This window comes from Lingula anatina, chromosome 6 (genome assembly GCF_051362555.1).
Source record: "Lingula anatina isolate TDL-2025a chromosome 6, LinAna3.0, whole genome shotgun sequence".
Classification (NCBI taxonomy): domain Eukaryota; kingdom Metazoa; phylum Brachiopoda; class Lingulata; order Lingulida; family Lingulidae; genus Lingula; species Lingula anatina.
In genome coordinates, this window is record NC_141772.1 from 20152052 (window position 1) to 20174520 (window position 22469).

General features: G+C 36.9%; 2 protein-coding genes across 2 annotated transcripts; one reads left to right on the top strand and one right to left on the bottom strand.

Moving 5' to 3' along the window:
• Nucleotides 1–4090: 4090 nt before the first annotated feature.
• Nucleotides 4091–18253, top strand: LOC106160115 (S-adenosylmethionine-dependent nucleotide dehydratase RSAD2-like). The gene is given in 8 exon segments (XM_013536633.2): nucleotides 4091–4640; nucleotides 7941–8102; nucleotides 14211–14280; nucleotides 14282–14348; nucleotides 14653–14745; nucleotides 15133–15282; nucleotides 15906–15938; nucleotides 16859–18253. Coding segments are annotated over 8 exon segments (1044 nt in total). The 5' UTR covers nucleotides 4091–4336; the 3' UTR covers nucleotides 17024–18253.
• A 465-nt stretch (nucleotides 18254–18718) lies between these two features.
• On the bottom strand, nucleotides 18719–22169 carry LOC147761326 (uncharacterized). The gene is made up of 3 exons (XM_087015984.1): nucleotides 21304–22169; nucleotides 19643–19822; nucleotides 18719–19440 (listed from the first exon to the last, which is right to left on the bottom strand). The coding sequence occupies exons 1-3, from the start codon at nucleotides 21515–21517 to the stop codon at nucleotides 18884–18886; spliced, it is 951 nt and encodes a 316-aa protein (XP_086872110.1). The 5' UTR covers nucleotides 21518–22169; the 3' UTR covers nucleotides 18719–18883.
• Nucleotides 22170–22469: the final 300 nt, after the last annotated feature.

The window sequence follows — 22469 nt, forward strand, 5'->3', positions numbered from 1 at the left end:
CATTTAATTATTTGGAACGGACAGAAACAAGAGAAGACAAACAGCATCTGGCAGTTCAATATAATTTTATTATTATATTTTAACTAGAATTACTCACAAACGACATTTAATTTATGCAGCTAATGCCACCATCACCTCTATCATCATCATTATATTCTTCATCACCGACTCGACCGTTGCTCTCCGGTATTGGAGTCTTCAGCTTAAAATTTGAGCTTTCCGCTCTGACCTGGTGTCTTCAGCAGGCCATCAATGTAAGGCCACATTCAGAACAGTGTGCTAACTAGTCCGAGGGTCAAATATGGCCGACCCACTTGAATACTTCCCCACGGAGAATCTATTCAGTGTCTTTTAGCGGATAAGACGGCAAGCTTTTTATTGGGTCGCCATATTTGACCCTCAGACTAGTTAGTCCACTGTTCTGAATGCGACCTAAGTCTTTCTTCTAAGCTCATGTCAGACATAAACACTCACCGGTCAAGTGGCCTTTACACTTGTGTCCTGACATGGCACCTTGAAACGACAAGTGTCCTTCACTTCTGAAGGTGCGATTGCAATATATGAAAGATGAGAAGCGACGATGTAGATGAAAACTTTACCAGCTCGCTGGCAAGTCGTATAATGAATTATCTTTATATCTGAAGATTTGCTATATCCCGATATACTTTGTTTGTCGATGTCGTCGTTGTTGCTGTCGATGTCGCTTCATAACTAACGCGTTTCTTTTTCCCTTAATTTTTTTTCGGTTTTCGTGTGTTCAAAATGACTTGGTTCTAAATTCAGCACAGTGGTAAAATACACTCCGGCGCCCCTTGCCTATCTTTCTACTGGGATATAACGCAGATGAAATAAATTATATAATAAAACGCATCTTCTACTTCTAAAAAGGTTGCTCCGTACGCCTCCAATTTCAGGCTGTTTTTTTTTTCTTTTCTAGCAAATGATTATATCACAGCCGTTAATTGTTTTAAACAAGGGTATACAAGTAGGCCCCTATATTCAAGATACAATATGCAATATGATTCATTTTGTAAACAATACTGCTGTAGATATCCACGTCTTATGCTATTTCAATTTTATATAAATTTAGAAAAATACACCCTTTGAAATCTGATGTTCAACATTGACTTCCATGAAGATTAAAAAAATATGCCAAATGTAACCATATTTATACCCAATTAGCATCAGTATGTGCTCTTTGAAAGTTAAGTGTAAAAAAGCTTGTGTGTCAATCTCGTTGACTAGCTCAGTATCCCCTCATCGACGTTAATGCGCACTGGAGCATAAGGACATCAGCAGTAATAGGCAGGTAAGAATTTTCTCCATTATTACCGCTGTCATTGTCTGTATGAAGTGAATATAAGATATGCCACTTATATATAAACATAAAGACGAAAGATCGACGTATGAAGATACTGCTCATACAGTATTTTTGGGCTTTTGTTGGCCTATTTCAGAACTTCGTACAGTACGAGATGTAAGCTTGTTTTGGTCGGCGGAATAACAGCCTATCAACAAAAATGCATGAGTAGGCCATAAAGATATAGTTATGAGAAAAATACTTGTAAAAATATTTCTATCGGTGTCAAGGGCACTATTAATGCATTTATTCAAATGTAACTAAAATTTTGAATGCCATCGCAAAAATAAATTTATTTTGAGGAATTGTTTTACCCACTTATTGGACTTATTAGAGGGCCTGTGACGGCCCGATATTTCCGAAAGGCCAGATATATTAAATACGACCAGAGAAAGCCAGATAGAGAAGGCCAGATATGTCCGACAAAAAAGAACCAGATGTGTCCGACAGGCCAGATATGTCCTACGACCAGAGAAGGCCAGATATGTCCGACAAAAAAGAGCCATCTGGCTCTATTTTGTCGAACATATTTGGCCTGTCGGACACATCTGGCTCTTTTTTGTCGGACATATCTGGTCTTCACTGGTCGTAAGACTTGCATAATCAGGGAGATGTGAATAAAGTATCCGTAAAGTATTTGATCCGTGAATTGATGATTTTATTGCACGTGAACTGTGATCACCCCCCCCCCCCCAATTGGGACCCTCTTATTAACTTCCTCGCAATTCATAAAAGTATTTAAACAAGCATCAATCAAAGTTGGTATGCATATGTATATGCTACTAGTAAAGAATATATCTGCCTAGCTTGGCTCATGCAAGATACAAGTCCACAGCATCATTACAAAGGCTCATCGATTGTTTGACAATTTTTATCGATAGCCGTGACAAAAAGGCTTACGAGTAACTTTAACCCAGCCATGGAAGCATCCGTGTACGAAGTATTGAGCATGCGAGTTGTTTGCTATTATATAAAACAAATACGCGCATTTAAAATAAAAAATATCCAAGACTATGCTAAACTTTCGTCCGCATGCTTAATTTTATTTTTGAATGGCCGCATTGGCAAAATGACAATAATAATGGAACAAATCGAAGAGCCAAAATAAATAACCTTCAATAATAATAATAATAATAATAATAATAATAGCTCAATAATAAAATTGAATGATAATTAATAGGAAAACAATAGGCTTACAACAGTGAGAATTAAGGCAAGCGTACTGTAGATACTTTTATAACTTTGTTCAAATAAACTAACACCGCCACTCACAGTGCAACCCTGGATTCTAGAGAAGTCCAAACAATGGCATTTCCAGTTACGTGTAAGTTTCCGTAGGTAATGCTTTCTCTTTGGCCAAAAGAGATTCTAACGCCGCTTTTGTCTCGTTATGCGCGCGCATGCCTTACCAAGAACTGTACCGCTTACGCCGAATAGGTCGATTACATGGAAGCAATATAATAACTCAGTTTCATGAAGTCGATAACGTTGTTTGTTTATTTTGGATGTCGGTGAAGATAATAATGCACAGCCTGATGGAACTCTTACTGGTTATGATAAGAATAATAAAATCTGTTCTTTTGGTGATGTGAATAACATGGGAGAAAATTTGAAGCAATTAATGTAGGCCTATAGCCTACATGTATGTGGCCAACTAGAAGAATACAATCAATAGATCACGTTGATGGATAATTATCAAGGGTTAGCATAAATATATTTAGTAATCAGAGGTTAAAAAAATTGCGAATGGATATTTGTACATTTTGATTATTTTTTTTTACAATACATGGCTTTTAAGAAATGGCCGTAGGCCTTCATCAAACTGACGTGAGTATATATAGTTTTTACTGACCCCTAGGTAATATAGCGGCCAGGGCCTAATTGTAGCCTAAATGTCAGGTAGGCCGTGTTTGCTGCAAACTAACAGTAGGAAGAAAACGTTCCAGCTAATTATCTATGAAAGAGCAAAATATTGATCAGCTTGGTGTACATGGGGATACTTTAGCCCGGAGATAGTTAATTTGCACACAAGGAAAATATTATGAAGGTTACTATTAGGCCTACATTTTAGTTTACGGCCAACCTTGATTAAGGCCATCATCAGATCGACTCAGTGCCCGCATTAGATGTTAATAACTATACATGTACCCTAAAAATGACCGCTAGATTTGCCAACCTAGCGGTCTTTTATTTTTTTTAGTAAGATTTGCCCCGTCTGATGAAGGCCTTGGCCCGGCGTAACGTGACAGAGACATGATAGAGAGTGCGCTTCCCATTCATTTGTACAGGTAAGCTTCGCCCGAAGTTTTGACCCACTTAGGTCAGGCTAAACCGAATCATAATAACTAAATGGAGGGCAGACTTTCTATCCAGGCTAAAATTGACCGTAAACTCACATATAAATATCACAATGTTTGCTTGTGAAAAAAAATATTTGGAGAATTCCAATAATCGATAACGAGTTCAATGTTATTTTGAGATAAGACTCCATTTACTTGTCCTGAATGGACGTTTTACTCTCAAACTTCGGAGAGCTTTCAGTATTGTTATCATATGTACCGTAGTAGCAGGAGTGGTAGTAGAGGGCTTAGTAGGCTACTGTTAATTGTTAGTACCATAATTTGTTATGTAAGGCTTGCGTGCGGTTCCGAAACCGAAAGCACGCACACCCGTATTGGAATTTCCATGTATCTGAGTTTCCAGTTAGTGCATCGACGCATATCTTAATGCACGTCATATATAAACAAACTTTTGAATTGTCATTCAGTGGTTCTAAATGTTTGTGTACCGTTCGGAGTAGCGTTCAAACTGACCAGAAATTTAAACTTACAGCGTTAACTTGTTTTAAGGTTCAAAAGTGGTGATAAGCTATATTTTGCAGACGCTGATAAAAAAACATAGGCCTACAAGTTTTACGGACCGCTGCAGAGGCAATATCACCCTCATCCTCGTTCAATAGGAAATTCAGCATCCAGAATGTTAGATCAAGTTTTAGAAATTTTGCTTGCGGCGGTAATCATTTACGTGGCGGCTTCATGGGTGCGCAACAAAAGCACGAAAAAAGCCGAAACCTGTCCACAGCAGGAGGTGGTGCAAGGCGAGAGGAGGACAGAGAGGCTGGCGAGCAGGGATGAATCCCTGCCCAAACCAATCAGTGTTAATTACCACTTCACGAGGCGCTGTAACTACAGGTGTGGCTTTTGTTTTCACACCGCAAAGACGTCCTTCGTTTTGCCCATAGACGAGGCGAAGAGGGGTCTAAAACTTTTGAAGGATGCAGGTACGTGATAAAAATGTTGTCATTTCAATTTTTCTTTTTTTTTATCTCGCAACTCATAGGGGCAAATCCATCGACTCCTATCGATGGGCTTCTCAAATTAAAGATTATAAGATAACAAAATTAGTTAAATGTGATCATTATGATATTGCATTTATTATCGCACGGCTTGCACACACGTGCGAAAACGCGTTAGCACACTACATGCACGACAGATCTTTGACAGCTTGCATGGCTTAAATGTGTGTCACTGTCACTCCGGAAGATCGGGGATATTAGTAATCGCAAAGTTGAGTCGTTTCTACAATACACCTCAAATCTGGTGTAACTCGGTATACTGCACAATATTCAAATTTTTCTTCTACGATATTGCTCTACAAATACGCACGCATTCACTTATACAATACAGGGTATTGGACTCAAATCATAGAGGCACGCGCCCCCTGTAATTGTCTTTAAAAATATTTTGTTAAGAAGGAGTTCGACATGTCTGAGCACCAGGTTAGCCAGGAAATAGTATTCAAACTAAGCCATATCTTAAAAGAACAGCCTAGGTTTATGAAAATTTCGGCAGTTGCGGGGCCCCCAGCACCCATACTGTATGTGTCGTGACAGGGACAGTTGACCACATGTGGCCGGGTCAAAGAAGGATACTCATGTGTATGAGGTACACTCTACCAGGGCCGCAGTTTTTATTATATGGACATTTTCTCTGAGTACGGAAAATAACCGTTAATTTAACCAGAGATGTGGCTGTGAATATCTATTGAAAAACCAATCTGTGGCCCTGGGAGGGGCTACGTATGTAGGCCTAACACTCGACCATAGACCCCATTAACTGTAAGGGGTTAACGTGGGTCTTCACTCACTCGACCCAACTTCCCAGCCCATTCATAGCGATTTGCAACGTACCATATATGGCGACTGGATTTTATCGTCAGGTATGTCACATGATAAATGTATATTTTGATACTTAAAATCTTTACTGGTCCTTGCACAGTATTTGCAAATTAATTAAAGCAATAATAACTCTTCGTTTCGGCCAAAAAATGAATTTTCCTGGAGTAAACAACAATTTTCCCATACTTACCAATGGTTAATGAATCCATTTTTACATTCAAAGTTAGTCCCTGGTTTTTTTCTAAAAAGTTTGGTTTTTTGTTAAAATCTCTTAAGAGATTTTAACAGAGTATAGACATCAATGGAGGTCACGTGGTCTAAAGACAAGTTCAGATATCAAAATACAAGCTATAACTGCTGTTTTTGTGGTAAAACAGAATATATTATATTTCTATGAGTTATTCACAAGGTTTTTATTGTGAAATATAGATCTCATACGAAGAGTTATTATCCCTTTAAGGCCTTGATTTACCTTCATGCATGGAAGAAAAAGTACAGGTGTCTTTTTTATTAATTTAAATGATAAATACCAAGAAGTTTATATATAAGTTATATATATATTGTATATAATTATATACATTGCAGTTTGAATTACATGTAGTCTTAGGGTGCTTTCCCAGAGATTTAGATCGATCTAAAGATTAAGTTATAGATCGACCTAACTCCCTGGGGGTTCACGCTAAATTGCAGTCAGCCGAGCGGACACCATAGTTAATTACCCCCTAACAGCGTTTAGTAGGCGGGACAGACGCTTAAGCCGGCCAAGCTGACAGTAATCTAGTGAGACTCCCCACAGGGATAGATCGATCTAAAAATCTATGGAAATGGGGTGTTACACGTATATGTGGATGATACATGCGTCTAGTTTTTATACACTTGCTGTTGTGACAGATTTTACAAAACCCTTCGGGTTGATATATCTCACTAAAATAATGACTATCAACAATTTACAAACAAGAGAAATGAAACAGGTTATTAGAGTAGGGCACATTAGGAGGTTGCGGTGGTTTAACTGCAAATCTGTGCAAAATGCGAGGTCGAATGTGCATCCGTGTATCTGTCGCTGACAAGTGTGTGGTTTGTATTGAAATTCCGTCCTGACGGCAATATTGAAGAGTACTTAAATCTACGCGTATGTAAACATGTATGGTAAAGCAATATACCTTGTTGAACTATTTATTTTGTTTGGCCCAATTGCAAACAGAGCACTGGTATTATAGTGGAATGTATCTTTTCTATACTCCAACCACAAAAGCGAGATACTTTTGTGAAACTACTGAAATCGTCACGAGGACGACACTTTTGAAAATTTTTCATTGTGATATGCCAAGCAGATACACACATACAAAGGCAAGGCTCCTTTGTTAGGGCGAGACACCCTTGTACATAAGTGCATTTGCACTCTGCACAAGCAGACGCACTCTCACAAGGCGAGGAACCTTAGATGAGAGAACCCAACACCTGAATCTTTGAAAACCATTGCGTTGAACACAGCACTGAACTGACCACCCCCTCTCCCATCCACCTATGACCAGGATTCTGCAGCTGATGAAGGTTACTTGTCGTGAAATAAAGACAGTCGGGAAATTACAATTTATCATATATATATATATATATATATATATATATATATATATATATATATATACAATTAAAATAAATAAAAGACATGCAATAACCCCATTCACGCTTGTTATATATATATATATATATATATATATATATATAAGTGTCCCACTTAAAAAGGCCATTCTCCACATATCAAATATGGCGGACCCTACATGAAAGAAGACCTGACTAATCCGCTAGTGGTCTCCCCGCCTCCACACGCGGTCTGGCAATTAAACCTGGGAGCCGTGATTTTTAAATTAAAATCCGTCTAATGGCGCGTGTGGAGGCGGGGAGACCACCGGCGGATTAGACGGCTTTTCTTTCATGTAGGGTCTGCCATATTTGATCCGTGGATCAGGTGATCCTTGGACCTTCTGTTCTTCTGTTCAAAGCTTCAAAGCTTCTAACTAGGGGCGCTGTCAAATCACACGTCCCTATGGGCCCGGTCTTGGATCGTGTTATTTTGATAAGAAGTATTTTAACCAAGGCATGACATTGTGCTGACCACCCATGCAAGAATGTATATGTCAGGGAAGGCACTTGAAAGCACATGTCCGGACGAACTAACTGTTCTTTAATATAATGGATTTCACTTAAGGGAGAAGCATATACTCTCTGATCACAGGGTCTATTACAAAAATGTGATTTTGTACAGTGTTTCAGTGGGCCTCTGTAATCAGAGGGTAAAAGAAGAAATTCAATAACTTCATTGACCCAACTGACCCAGTATTCTATGCATTTTCTGGTTAAGACAAAAATTTTAATAAATCATTACTTCTTTGTTTTCTTTAGGGATGGAAAAAATTAATTTCTCTGGCGGTGAGCCATTTCTAGAGAAAGGCGGGCGCTATGTTGGGGAACTGACTCGTTATTGTAAGCAAGATCTCGGCTTGCCCAGCGTTAGTATTGTCAGCAATGGGAGCCTGGTGAAGGAAAAATGGTTCGAAGATTATGGTGAGTCTCTCTCTCTCTCTCTCTCTCTCTCTCTGTCTCTCTCTTGCGTTGCGCAATAAAACATGTTTTGAAATCAATTAACTGTTGAAATAACCTTTTCATTGATATGTAACATGGTATGTTTTAGTTATTAAAGAAGATAGCCATGTTGCTGTCACCTCCTGTCCTCAACCTTAAATGAACATCGCTGCTTAATTAATTCATTTGACGACATAAAAATGCATATCACATCTACCTTTAATGACACTAAAATTACATTAAACTCCAGAGTTTAGAGACGACCTCAAAACAATATCCCTAATCCTCTAGAAAATATTTGAGAGAAAAGCTAATGAGCTGAAATTAGCCACAAAATTCCTATTCCATGTGTCACGGACAGCAACATAGCTCTTTGACCTTACTGTGAGGTCAGAGGATGATATTTATTTGACATACGAGGGATTTCGATAATCTTTTGTTGACCTACATGTACGAGTATGACAAGTTTAGATAATAAAAGAGTTCTAGACATCTCTTTTAGATAATCTTTTGATGACCTACATATACTTAGAGTGACAAGTTGTTATAATATGATTTGGATTAACTTAATTTTTAGTCATTTCCCAATGCATAAAAAATACAGTAATTATTTCGACACAAATTTCATTTTAATCCAATATAAACGCAGTATTAACTTTAATGTTCTTCACACAACTTAAGACCACTGAAGGTGAAAAAAAAAACTTTTATGAAATGTACAAACAACATACACAAATTTTAATTTAGGATCCAGTTAAATTCTACGGCACGTAGAGGTTTTGGAGTATGTGACGACGTTACTGACTTTGCATGTCTTATTGGTGGCGCGAGGTAATAACTAGACAATTCCCGTGTTTTCCCATATTCTTTATTATCGCTTTCTAACTACGTTTTCTACAGTTTATTCCTCTACGTTCAACCTCTTACATCGTTCTCTCCGTCTACATTACATTCTTCGCTTAAGTACAATAAGGTCGTGTCAATCAACTAAAGTAACACTACAAAACACTCCCCGGTCTTATTCGCTGCTTGCTGTCACTTACTAACGTTACATTATCTCCCGGGGACGATACGCCTGTCCCCAGGCATATTTTAAATCTAAATATACCCTAAAATAAACTTCCTTAAACACTACATTTTCCTCTTACCATAAATTTATGCAAAACAAAACTAAGTACATAGATTTTGCATTATAAACCTACGATAAGATAGAAATGCAGTTGACATGAAACCCCAAATATAACTTACAGGAAGATAGATTGATAACTTTTTAGAAAATATGATGTTTTGTGGATGTGCATTTACATGTTGTAATGTGCGGCCCAAGAGTACAGATATTTTTATTTGTTTTCTCCGCGCGGATGTTTAAATCTGTTACTCTCTTATTATGGCTCTGACACATTTTCATATACGGTTTCTCTTTGTACTTGGTTGTCATTCAGTAGGAATGCCACAAGTGAGACAATCGGGCGGTACCTTCCCTGTCTAATGAGCAGCATTCACCACAACGGTGCGACCAGCGCATCGCTCATGATGAAGTACCTGTTCATCTTCATATTTGTCCACACTGTAGCGCTCTCTTTTGATGGCTATAAGAGAAACAATCGTTTTATATCAAACCCAATCCACGATTGAACAAAAAACATACCGAAAAATAAATAAGTAAGAATCATCCTTAATGCATATCATCAGTTTCGCGTCTTCATCTTTGCAAAAGCTAAGTACACTGTTCCTGTACCAATAATCGTATAGTTAAATATCAATAACAAATAATTATAAGACCGACAGACTGCATATAGATATACTTTTCATAAGTCACGTATTTAATATTCAATGCACACTACTTAACATTTTCTTATAACCACATGCAATAACATTTGACGCAGAGTTAACCAATAAAATCTAAAGTTAATTTCCCACAAATGAATAGTTCCATTTGGTATGGTCCGTTACATCCTCCATTTCGAATTTTAGCAGGAAAGTTCAGTTAGCATATAATGTCAAATCCGTCCTTCTAGACAGTGCATAGCGATTGTCATCTGCCACTCATTGTATATGGATAAACGTCTTATTCGCGCACGTTGGCATACGTGTAGATAAATGTTCACAGTTTCCTGTATATCCACGAATGTCCATGTCCAGCGTTTACGAATATATCCAAAACGAATGAAGCAGAAATGCATGTCAAGAAAAACTTAACTACGTATATTATAACAATCATCATCAAACCTGAATACATTCACATTTAACAGGCAAGATTTTAACTTGCCATAGTATGATTCATCCAAAAAATAATGATAACAATAAAACATATATGGAACCATGCTAAAAATATGATAATATGTCTAATAATAATACTTATGCTTATAATAAAAATAACAATAACGCAATCTGGCGTCCCAGATGCTAATATTTATCTGGCGTCCCAGATTTTAGTATTTATATGACGTCATGCGCACACTTTTATAACTCAACTCCACATATTCAGTTATATCCATAACCACATTGATATCTTATTCCTCACAATATATCAAATAATATTCACATAAGGCCATTTATCCTTGCATCATTTATACTCATTAACTCATTTGTTCCACTCGATCTTTTGATTGCCAATATAACCACATTATCAACTGACAAGATCATTTTAAGAAGATAGTCGAAATGCCAGTAATTAGGACTTTTATTTAAGGCAATTCGTCGAGAAAGTTCAAACTATTCTCCAATTTTATCCTTCGCAACCCGAAAACATAATTTTATTGAAGGCACTTCCGATAACGTAGATTAATCATAATCTTAATATTTGCTTGTCACCTTCAAAGGTGCATGCGCACTATCGGCGATGTTTGACATTGCAAGGGGGTAGTGGGCGAAACAGAAGGGTATCCTTATGAAAAGAATTATGATTCATCATCTAAAATTACGCAGACTGTAAGTCCAGGAGCCCTAAACCGAAACAAAGTGCAATAATAATTAGTATTGCCTGAAATTAAGGTGAATACCATTTAAGTGTCGTATCCTGTGAAAGAAAATTAAAAACTCGTTATGATGGATATTAAAATTACAAGGGTAGACGAAAAACGAAAAATGCATTCGCTGCCTGGCTAACCTGGAAAAAAAACTATTTTATCAATATTGATTAGTGCAACATTTTTGTTCAAGTCAACAACAAAATATTTCCAAATGCAGTTTTCCGTCTTGTCACGAATTTTCAACAGTGAAGTGAGATATCTCAGCTGTTGGCATCTCTTCAAACATTCCGCAACCTGTAAAATTCTTAAGGTCAATAGATGCATAAAATGTAAACGGAAATGAATTTATTTTATAAACATAAGACGTATCAAAAGATGGATAATGTTTACATTTATCTAAATTAGCAGGTATCGGGAAATATAAGACATACAAAATATATTCACCAAACAAATTTTACCTGTTGTTTTATAACAAGTCTACAACCAAGTCAAATTATTTCTTTAATCAATACTCAAACTTACTCACGTGAATCTTTTACGGAATCTGAGGGAAAATGAGGAACAACCATATCGCCGTTGAACTCCTAATAGTATTGTCCTAGAAAAGACTTAGTGTACAGGTTTAAAAACAAACGTCAATGGCATTGAAATTTAAGAGCATCTTTTAATATTTTCCATAAAAAGTTTAATGACATCACTTTAAGGTAGTCTCTTTATAAATTTCTTAATTCTATCCAATTAGAATTCAACTTCGTCACGTTTGCTACTCCCATCTTACTGTCTGTTTTAAACAGGCGTGTTCTATTTCATTGACACACGACTTAATATATTTTCTTCTTTTCCTTTACTCTTATGTTATTCCCTTTAATGACGCCTCATTTAGTTTTGAATTGGATCCCTAATATTCTAACCAAAAGGGAATCCATTTCCACTAAATAAGATACTGTGCTTCAACTTTTTATCTGACGCGACCTCGTAAGGCTTCTACTTTAAATAATTCATCAGTGGTCTGGGACAAATTCGCTTGTCCTGCGGTCGCATTTTCTCGTTTTTCTTCATTTTTCTATTTTTTTTCTTACTCTCTTTGTTTATGGGCAAAGTTAGCAATGAAGCCCTGGAGTTATTTTGGAGGAACTTTCCTTGTCAAACATTCAACACAAGAACGAACATAATGACATCTGTAAATGACCTTTTCCAAAAAGTACCGCGTCGTGTAAACTAGACAAAACTTTGTACTCTAACTTGTCTGAAATAACAAGTTGCAAAGAACCTCCTGGGTGGGGTGATATCCTGCCATCACGTTATTTCCTATCTCTAACAGCAAGAAGCCAAGCGCCTTTGCAACTAAGTAGAAGTTCGTCTGATGTCAAGTGTGTGATAATTGAGGCAAGGTTCTTATCTTTACGTTGGAGTTTTTAAAACAATTCCTCATTAAAACAAATGCCTCGCAATCTTGACGTTTTGACAATGTCATATTTTTGTCACCTTTCTCTAACTGTTAAAAGCATTTCAGACCTTTAAATTTGTAGCCACTCTGTTTTGATTTAAAATAAAGTACTTGTGTCTAGATCTAACATATGTATTCTGTTCAAACATGCATCATTAAAAAACTGTGCGGGGTTATTAGGTTTTTCTAAGTTTTATTCTTCAACGTTTCCCTCATGGTAATGGCGGCGGCTAATCGCGTCTGCATTCGCGAGGTGTTTACCTTTACTCTGCTTAATTGAAATCTGTTAGGGGATAAATTCAATGACCAATAAATCATTACTTCTAGAAATTCGATTACATTCAAATGGGCATGGAATTCTGGCACTGTCAACGCGAATATCAGTTACTGAAACTATGTACCCTTAATACCTGACCTCTTCTCGCGCAATGAAACTATTCAGATAATGCTAAGTTTGCATTACTCAGCCTTCGTAAAACTATGTTTACCTCACTAAGGCAATATTTGAAATTGTGGCTGGCTACCATAAAGTCATCTAAATATCGCAAAAAGCATTTTCTAAAATAATCGTTTAAAGCAATTGTCTTACCTTCAATTTTATGTTTGTCCAATTCCAATCTCCTTTCTAGATACTTTGTGTTCTCCTGCGTATTTTCGTCCGGTGATCGTTCTCTCTCTTTCCGACAAGACTCATGATGTCAAACATCTATGTTTATATTTTGCATCCTCCACCATATGTGACGACGTTACTGACTTTGCATGTTTTATTGGTGGCGCGAGGTAATAACTAGACAATTTCCGTGTTTTCCCATATTCTTTATTATCGCTTTCTAACTACGTTATCTACAGTTTATTCCTCTACGTTCAACCTCTTACATCGTTCTCTCCGTCTACATTACATTCTTCGCTTAAGTACAATAAGGTCGTGTCAATCAACTAAAGTAACATTACAAAACACTTCCCGCTCTTATTCGCTGCATGCTGTCACTTACTAACGTTACAAGAAGATAAAAATAAAAAATAAATAAATAAATAAATAAATTAAAATACCCAAGTCAAACCAATAACTATTCTCAACATGTTCTACATATATGAGTGTTTGTTTTCTATTGTGAATCAAAACTGTATTCGTGTGAGTACGATTGTCTCAGCGATTTCCAAATTACTCCAATTATACCTAAAAATCTCTTATGAAATGTAGGCTAGTACTAATGATACTTATAATGAAACCTGCACTCCTATATGCAGTGCAGCGAGCTTCCATTGACTTTTAGATTTCGTAATCTGATATTAAGGACTCATTCCCAGCGAAACTGTTGATCTTCATAGATCGATCCAACTGCACGGAGACTCCAGCTGAGATGAAGTGATTAACACACCTCCTCCTGGCGTACTGAGTTGAATACAAAGAATTTGGGGTTAATCCGAGTACGTTGGCAACAAGGGGGGGGGGGGCGTGGTAATCTGTTAAACTTATTGCATTACTTTGTATCAGCGAGAGTCCCCGAGCGGTTGGATCGATTTACGTAGACCGACAGTTTCATTGGGAAAGAGCCTTAGAATCATAATATTAGACCTACGGAAAGGTTACGTGCATATTTTTACGGTGATATCAAATAATTAGAATTGCAATTTTGGGATATAAAACTACTATGCATATGATCACTTTAGGGGAATACCTGGATATCTTGGCAATATCATGTGACAGCTTCGACTTTGAAACAAATGATCTGATTGGTAGGCAAGCAAGGACAAAAAGACCACGTGGCATCCCTGTTAAAGGTGCATGACTGGTGTAATCAATATAAGGTAAAAAATACTTGTATTGGGTCTATATTCATACATATTGCTCTTACATTTCAAACATTATTCATATTGGAAAAATAAATAAATAAATGAATTACCGGAGCATACTAGTATATGACACGATGCAATTGCAGCAAAAGAAATTAATTCATTTGACGAAACACCCTTGACAAAAAAAAAAAAAAAAAAAAAAAAAAAAAAAAAAAAAAAAAAAAAAAAAAAAGATATAGGTGCATTTATAAATGTACTTCCTCACATCAATTAATTAATGAATTTGTTAATCATAAATGAGACAACATAATTACAGGTTGCCTTTAAAATCAACACTGTGGTGAATACTTACAACAAGCACGAAGACATGACAGAGCAGATTCAGCAACTTCAGCCTGTCAGGTGGAAGGTGAGGGACACTGTCCAGTTATATCGGCAATATCTGCTCTAATACACACGTATATATATACAAACATAAGAACCGACCTAATATTCATGAAAATTCTTCATCGCAACCATCTATACATTGAGTAAAAGTGTTTTTCTATTTTTATAACAAAAGTACGTGTATATTTTCAACGAGTAAAATTTTTGCATGAGTTGATACAACCCCGATGTAATATGTGAATGATTTATGAAGAAAATCAATGCCTTTCTTTCTTCTGTTGGAAAGGAAAAACGTATATATTTAATAGAAATCAATATCTTTGATCAATATCGTTTTACTGTATTTATATCTTTGACATGAAATGTTTCGTTTTCATTAAGTTTATTTTTCTTTTTCATAAAACCCCAGATTTTCCAGTGTCTTCTGATGGAGGGTGAAAATGCAGGCCCTGACGCATTGAGGAACGCGGAAGGTTTTCTTGTAACCGACCAAGAATTTGAGGATTTTTTAACAAGGCACAAGGAGGTCGCCTGTTTGGTTCCAGAGTCCAACAAAACGGTAAAATGACATGATTTAATTTAACGCCGTACTACGCGTTAATAGAAATTTAGTTAATTAAGTTAATGATAAATGCTAAGTCTTGTTGAGTCCCTAATTTCATTTTTCGATGTGGACAGCTTTGTTTAAACATTTGGATAGTTTGATCGGAACTGACGCGCGACTATTGCAATTTGTGGATTTATTGTGGATTCTAATGTGCAATATGCGTACGAATTTTTTTTATGCATCACATGATATTTTCTAACGACAGCCGGGTGGGTCTTATCCAAATAACTGTATATTACAAAAATGCGTTAATGACATAGAATATACTGAACTGTAAACAAATTTCGATACAGCAATAGTTTGCATTTGATTAGGAAGATTATTAAACATATAGGTATTTGATGCACAACTGTGTCTTAAATTAATAAAATTTAAATATATGCATTGCTGAAATTTTCTGTATGTAGCTGTAAAGTCTGATAGCGTATATAGGTTACAATATTTTTCATGTCTTATACCATCCGTAATTTTACTTTAGGGGGGTTAAAGGTTAAAAGCCATCCTTAAAAAAGTGGTGTCTTTAACAGTGGTGTCTTTAACATATTTAAAAAATCAAATTAATTTCATTTTTTCAGATGCAAAATTCATACCTAATCCTGGACGAATACGTAAGTATGGAAAGTGTGAAAGAAGGAATCAGTAACAATATGTAAAGAAGAGAAACATTAATTCATTAAAATGAATGTAATTTTGCATGACGTAATTTGTCTTCTTTAAATGTGCTTTTGAAGTCAAGTCACCATTTATGGGTGACTATTGCGCAACTGTTATAAAGAGAGACATATCTATAAACTACAGCGTCAATATAAATATGGATGATCATGCTTCTTTTACCAAATTAGACCCATTTTTGTCAAACTAATCCTATAATTATAAAGCAACTAGTTTAAAACTTAGTATCTGGTAATTTTCTTTCTTTTTTTTTTAATGGTACATATGTCATCCAGATTTCACTCGCATTTCCATGGTAATATACATGTACCACTATGGTAGACGAGAACAAAGACGTGGTATATCTTGCCCTCTCGCATACCGGTTGAAGCAAGTTTCACTTGCTCTCGCTGTCCTTCATAGTATAAGCCACATACACCACTCTCCACCGGACACTTCTGGCTAAAATATCCCAGAGTCTCAGAAAAGGTCGCTCCCCAAATTTTGTAACAGCTAGAGAAGATTGAAAAGACCCCTCGTCAGCGGATGCATGAAATATCCACTAGTATAGTACTTGCAGTTATATTTATCACATACCCTTTACCAGCTTTTTCGTGCTTTTACTAATGTATATCTCACACCCTCTACCAATTAATGACACATACAGTATTTTCACTAGACATTCACAGATATGCCTCTGCCTAATTCTGGGCGGTATTTTCTACTGTAAGCGAGAACTTTGAATGAAATTAATGTCCTTTCTCATCAGACCTTTAATAGTGTAGACTATACGTCACAATACACAGAGATCTCGTGGACTAGTTGTGTACTCATAACATCCATGTAATATTCAATTTGTCGTCTCTCTGTGTTGTAGATGCGCTTCCTGGACTGCCGTGGAGGCGGGAAGACGCCATCTCGCTCCCTGCTGGACGTGGGGGTGGACAGTGCGCTGGCCAAGAGTGGATTTGATGAGAAAATGTTCTACAAGAGGGGTGGGAAATATGTTTGGAGCAAGGCGGATATGAAACTGGACTGGTAGCTAAAAGCCTGGACCGAAAAGACATTATGCAGGTCACGAACCAGTCAAGACTACATGTATATAAAATTGTCATGCTGAAATACGTATATGGCCTACCAGACGAAAAATATGTGCTTTGTGTTTAAGAAAAGAAAAAAAAAAGCAGTTTGTTCAGTAAAATATTTTCAGATGAAATAAATGGTTTTAAAAATAACCGTGGCATGGGGTAAGGTAAATCCGTTATAGTCCGCGAGAGAAGAGTTACCATAGTTCTGAACACTTAGCACTTGTTATAAACCAGGCGCACAATTTCATCGTTATGCTACAGATTTATCTTGGGCCAAAGCAGACTTTATTTTTCTTCTAAAAGTTATAACGTTTGAAGACAAAAACTAAGTGTAGAGTTCATTTAAGGAATTTTCCCTCAGTTCAATATTGTACATAGACCTCGTGTGCGACGTGCACTCACTTTATGATTTCTCTGTAACCCCAAATTTTTAAATATCCCCTTCATATCGCGCTGTATATGAGCGCATAAGTGAAGTAACTTGACAATCACCATATTTTGGTTGACCGATATTTGGCCGGGTAAGTCCGCTTTTAATTAATGCCAAACCGTAATGGGAATTGAAAGTTCATTGAAAGTATTTGGCCATAAAATAAAAATGTAAATCTCAATTAATTAATTATTAATTATAATTAATTGCCAAGAGTACTGAAATATATGACTCGGCCAACACTATAAAGATAATAAGTTAGGGATAAAAGAATTTGGTGGAATTTCATGAAGGCCGAAAAGCTAAATATTGCTCTCACTCTGTGTTACTTACTCAAAATTTGTTTGGCAACAAGGCTAATGCCATGTTCTTTAGCCGCGCGTGTATTTAAAAAAAGTTTGTTGTTAAGTGGTTTTTGGTGTTATTAAATGTTACCTTTTTAACTTAGTTTTTGCTGCCGTTGTTGTTCATATTGTTGTTGTTCTTGTTGTCTTTTTCCCAAAACTGTCCTTTTTGCCAAAAAGAAGGAAAATAAACTTGAAGGAATCGCCTTGAAAAGAGGCTTAAAGATCAACGTTAACGTTATTTAACAGCTGAATGTTTTGAAAGAACTGATGTATCGTAAGAATGCTGAGTTTTTGTTAGAAGAAGAATGTTGAAACCCAGAATTGCTGACTCCAAGCAATTTATTATTCGTTTTATATTGTATATTCGTTTTATAAGTTGTAATTCAATAAAACTTTATTTGATACTACTTCGTCTTATTTTGTCTAATACATGTATACTCAGTATAAAAATACAGATTCAAATATTATAACTTTAGTATTTAATTCCCTCAATACAAATCTTTCTAAAAAAATTAGGTGTTTCTTAGCCTAACCTGTATGTAGTGTTTAGTTTTAAAAAATATACGGCTCGTCCTGCATATGCTAATGTACTTTTACTGCTCCTAAACCCAATTTTCAGTGACCCCATGCATGTCCTAACCCCAACAAGAGAAGCTACCACCATGCTCTCACCCTTCCTTCCTCCCTCCCTCCATCTCTCTCTCTCTCTCTCTCTCTCTCTCTCTTCGTGTATTTACTTTGAATATATTAGCAATTTGCGACCCATTCATGATCAGCACAGTTAAACAGAATGTTGAATCAGCGTTTGGTTTTGAAAATTAGATTTATCGCCATCCCGTTGGGTTGTGGTTTAGTTATGGAAACTTCAAATATAACATCTTTCATTTATTCAGTAAAAAATTAATTTGGAAGTGGAGTTACCATGTTTTGACTCAGAGTTTAATCAATACACCAATGGTTATACTGTCTATTCCACACTTTATCACACAGCTGTAACATTACAGGTAAATCACTAACGTCCATTTTCAGCCGCGTGGTCAGTCCAGTTCGGAGTTACTATCTTCAGATAGACATCGTGGTAGCTGGTGTATTGGAGTTTTCCCAGAGACACGAGGATTTGAGGGTCCTGCCTCCAGATAATCGTCAAGGCTGGGTCCATTGGACCACCTCGGTAGATAATCGGGGCTAATGCCGGTCTTGCGCATGCGCGAAAAGGCCAGACGTGGGCCTAAAGGTCTTTGGCTGTTCACACGTGATCTTTCTTTGGCAGGCGTCAATACCGATGAGGACAGGTCTTTTTTAACGCTATCCAATTTTGCCTTCGTGTGTAAAGAATCGGGCAATGATGTGACTGTTAAATTGAAATCATTACTTTTGCTTCTAGGTGTTTCTGAAGCTGAGACACGTTCAAAAAGCTCTGATATGTCCTTCAACTTAAAGGTAACTTTGCCTTGAATGTTGAAATCGGACACGGTCCGTGACTTCTGTAAAGGTCGCTTAGGCCATTCAATAGCACTTGATATGGCAAATGGACTTTGGAAATGTTCAGTATGAGACGCTCCCTCCAAACGTCTCAGTCGGTTGATCTCGTGATCTGAAAATAATCATAATTTTGCTTTTGTGGTGTATCTTTTCCAAAAGCATGTATATCATATATTTCAAAGACGTTAAGATCCACAAACTCGTTTTCGACTTTAAAATTTTCGTTAATTAATTAATTTTGATTTTAAAAGAACTAACGCTTTTTGTTTTGCAAGCATTACGGGTATCAGTATAAAAACACTCGCGACACCTACCGGCGGCTGCAATGTAAGCCACGCCCCAAAGACAACTCCAAAACCAACCAATGCAAAAGCACAATGCAAAAGTGAGCTGCAGGAGGCCTACAGTACACAAGTTGCAGAAATTCTGGAGCTTGCTCTTTACGGTCTCTTTTCGATCACAGCAGATGGCAGCAAAAGCAGCAATTATGGTCCCTGTGTGGATAAATAAGTCAGCAAAGGTTATGATTAAATGCATTCATGTCTTCTGCTCAATTCATGTCTTATAAAAGAGCTATCGGTATAGCCCGAAAACCTGCCTTAATTTGAGGTCATAATCTATGTCCGCTTTGAAACGAGAGAAAACGGGTGCCGTCCCATTAAATCAACTTTGCGATTACTTTAATTCATAGAAGGAGAGACAGTGGCTAATGTGTTAGACCAATGCTGTAGATTTCGGGTCTAAAAGTTTGGAGTAAATTCCGGCCTATGCTCTGAAACCGACCGCTAACCTTGTTTTACATATCTATTCTTTGATTATCAGTGCTTCAAATTAATTGTCAAAAACGATTTAACAGGAAAAATATCTCATAGCTGTACGTATGTACTTGTCTGTCTGTTCGCCTAACTGTTAACGCATGTATTTATTTAGTTGCTTGTGCATTTTACAATGCCTTCTGCGACCCAATGCCTATACCCTAAAAAGTATACCCAAAATAATAGTGAGTTTATCTATAGCACGTGACGGTAACGGGGAGTTTTCTTTACTCTGTACCCATAAACAAATGCAAAGGCACCATAGGGCAATATTGACATCAGGTTATGGGCAGAATACTTTAATTTATAATTTTCTCTTGGCGTAAGCGACAATAATTGGATCTAATTAAAAACGGGTAGTGATAATGGACCGGAATCAGGCTATATATAGTATTTTCTGTCACATTCTACTTATGGTTCTCTTTGCAACGTGTTATGAGTAGTTCGCGTCTACTTGTTAATCAGGGCCTTTTCCTGTGATAAATACTGCAGTATAGGAAAGTAGGTTATTTGAATCACCGTTGGTACTAATTATACTATATATGGTCCGGGTCTATATTTTACCGACTGAAAAGGAATTGAGGGGCTTCCTGTGTACTCAATCGATCGTGAAATGTTTACACTATACAAATCAGAAAAAAAAAGTATTTCTTCAAAATCTTTTTTGGGTAGGGTGGTAATGATCAACAATGAGAAAACATCAACCCATTAAACGAATCGCCTGCACAGTATATTCTGACTGTATAATGAGCTCACACTTGTCATATGAAATAATATCACTCCGTCCAGCTTTCAATTCTATCAGCGTGCTTTAATGAAGCTGTACTACGCATTGATATAAAAACCTCAACTTAACTGTACTGACATTGCTCTCTCAATAAAAATACATGTTATTGGTATCTTTTCGTTTTGACACGTTCTTTCTATTCATTTACGCATCTGCCATGTGAAATAAAAAGAACATTGCTCTCTCGTTAAAAAAATCCACATCGAGCCACTCCACGCCTATGCAATCACATACATCTTGCCGTAACATGACGATCCATCGTACCATGACGACCCATCATACCATGACCATAATCCCATGAACCAGAGAGTACCCAATCATAACTATTGTAGCATAACTTATACCTAAGAGCTTCATATCTTCAGCATCTTACCTGAACCTGGAAGCACAAAGTTGAAGACACAGCAGCAGACGGCGGCCTTATAGGGCAGAAATGGGATGACAAAGCGAGGGTTGTCTTTGCTGTAGTTGTACCCTATGCTGCCCGGAAGGTCCACGCCACTCGGTGCAATCCCGATGGTGGTATGAAGGGTACGGGGTCTGACTTTCCCTGGGTAATCAGAAGACACGCTACCGGCCTTGTTCATGGCCTCCTTGGTCTACATGTACATGTATAGCTGCCGTGACTTGAGTTATTTCCGGAAGATGTTTCTCTTTATACTTTTTCCTTTTTCTTGTCGAAATGGCGAGGAGGTATTTGCATGTTCTGACACGTGTTACATTCGATTCCTCTTACACTGCTACGTTCTTGACTTCTCTTCGTACTGATTAACCTTTGGTGCCTCAGGTGAAACCTTTTGACGTCAATACCAATGGCAGTAGCCATGGCAACTGAAGATTATAGGACACTAGTTTTCAAATATACATATATATTCTATATAAGAATATTCACTTGAGCCTCTGTTAATGAAGCAATGATATAATCTTTATATTTGATGAACTATTCAATCATCAGCTAAGAAAATGGTAGGTGAAATTAATTTATACATGATGGAAACCCCAGCCACCACCAATTCCCACGTAACCTATGGGTCTTTTAATCCATTCTATAGTGTTTTACTCTTATAGCAATGGGGTTTGGATTGTGTTTACATAGTTGATGCACCTGCAAGCTGTATCGAGATCTCGTCACTTGGCAGAAAGACAGAAAATGAATGGTGTGAATTAAGATGTAGAATGCAGATGGTTCATTGTATACAATGTGCACACCTGTAGCTGGCTGTCAATTATCAGGGAATTTAAGCCATCAATATGGATCGAGTTATGGGGTAGGCGGAGTATGTTTATTAGTCAATTCTGTTTGTTTGCATCGATTTGTTGCGGCATGAAGTTGCGTTTAAATTTCTACTAGGGGAATTTTCCATTTAATCCAAGACTGACACAATTTTTCACTCTCGCTTTTACATGAATAGAAAGTATGAGACAGAATGTGATCTTTGGAAGAGCGAATGGTTTTTAAACTTCTTTTTTTCTTTTTTTTTCTTTTTACATAAAGGGAATAAAATGGGCTAATACAATGAAAATCACCTGGAAATAACT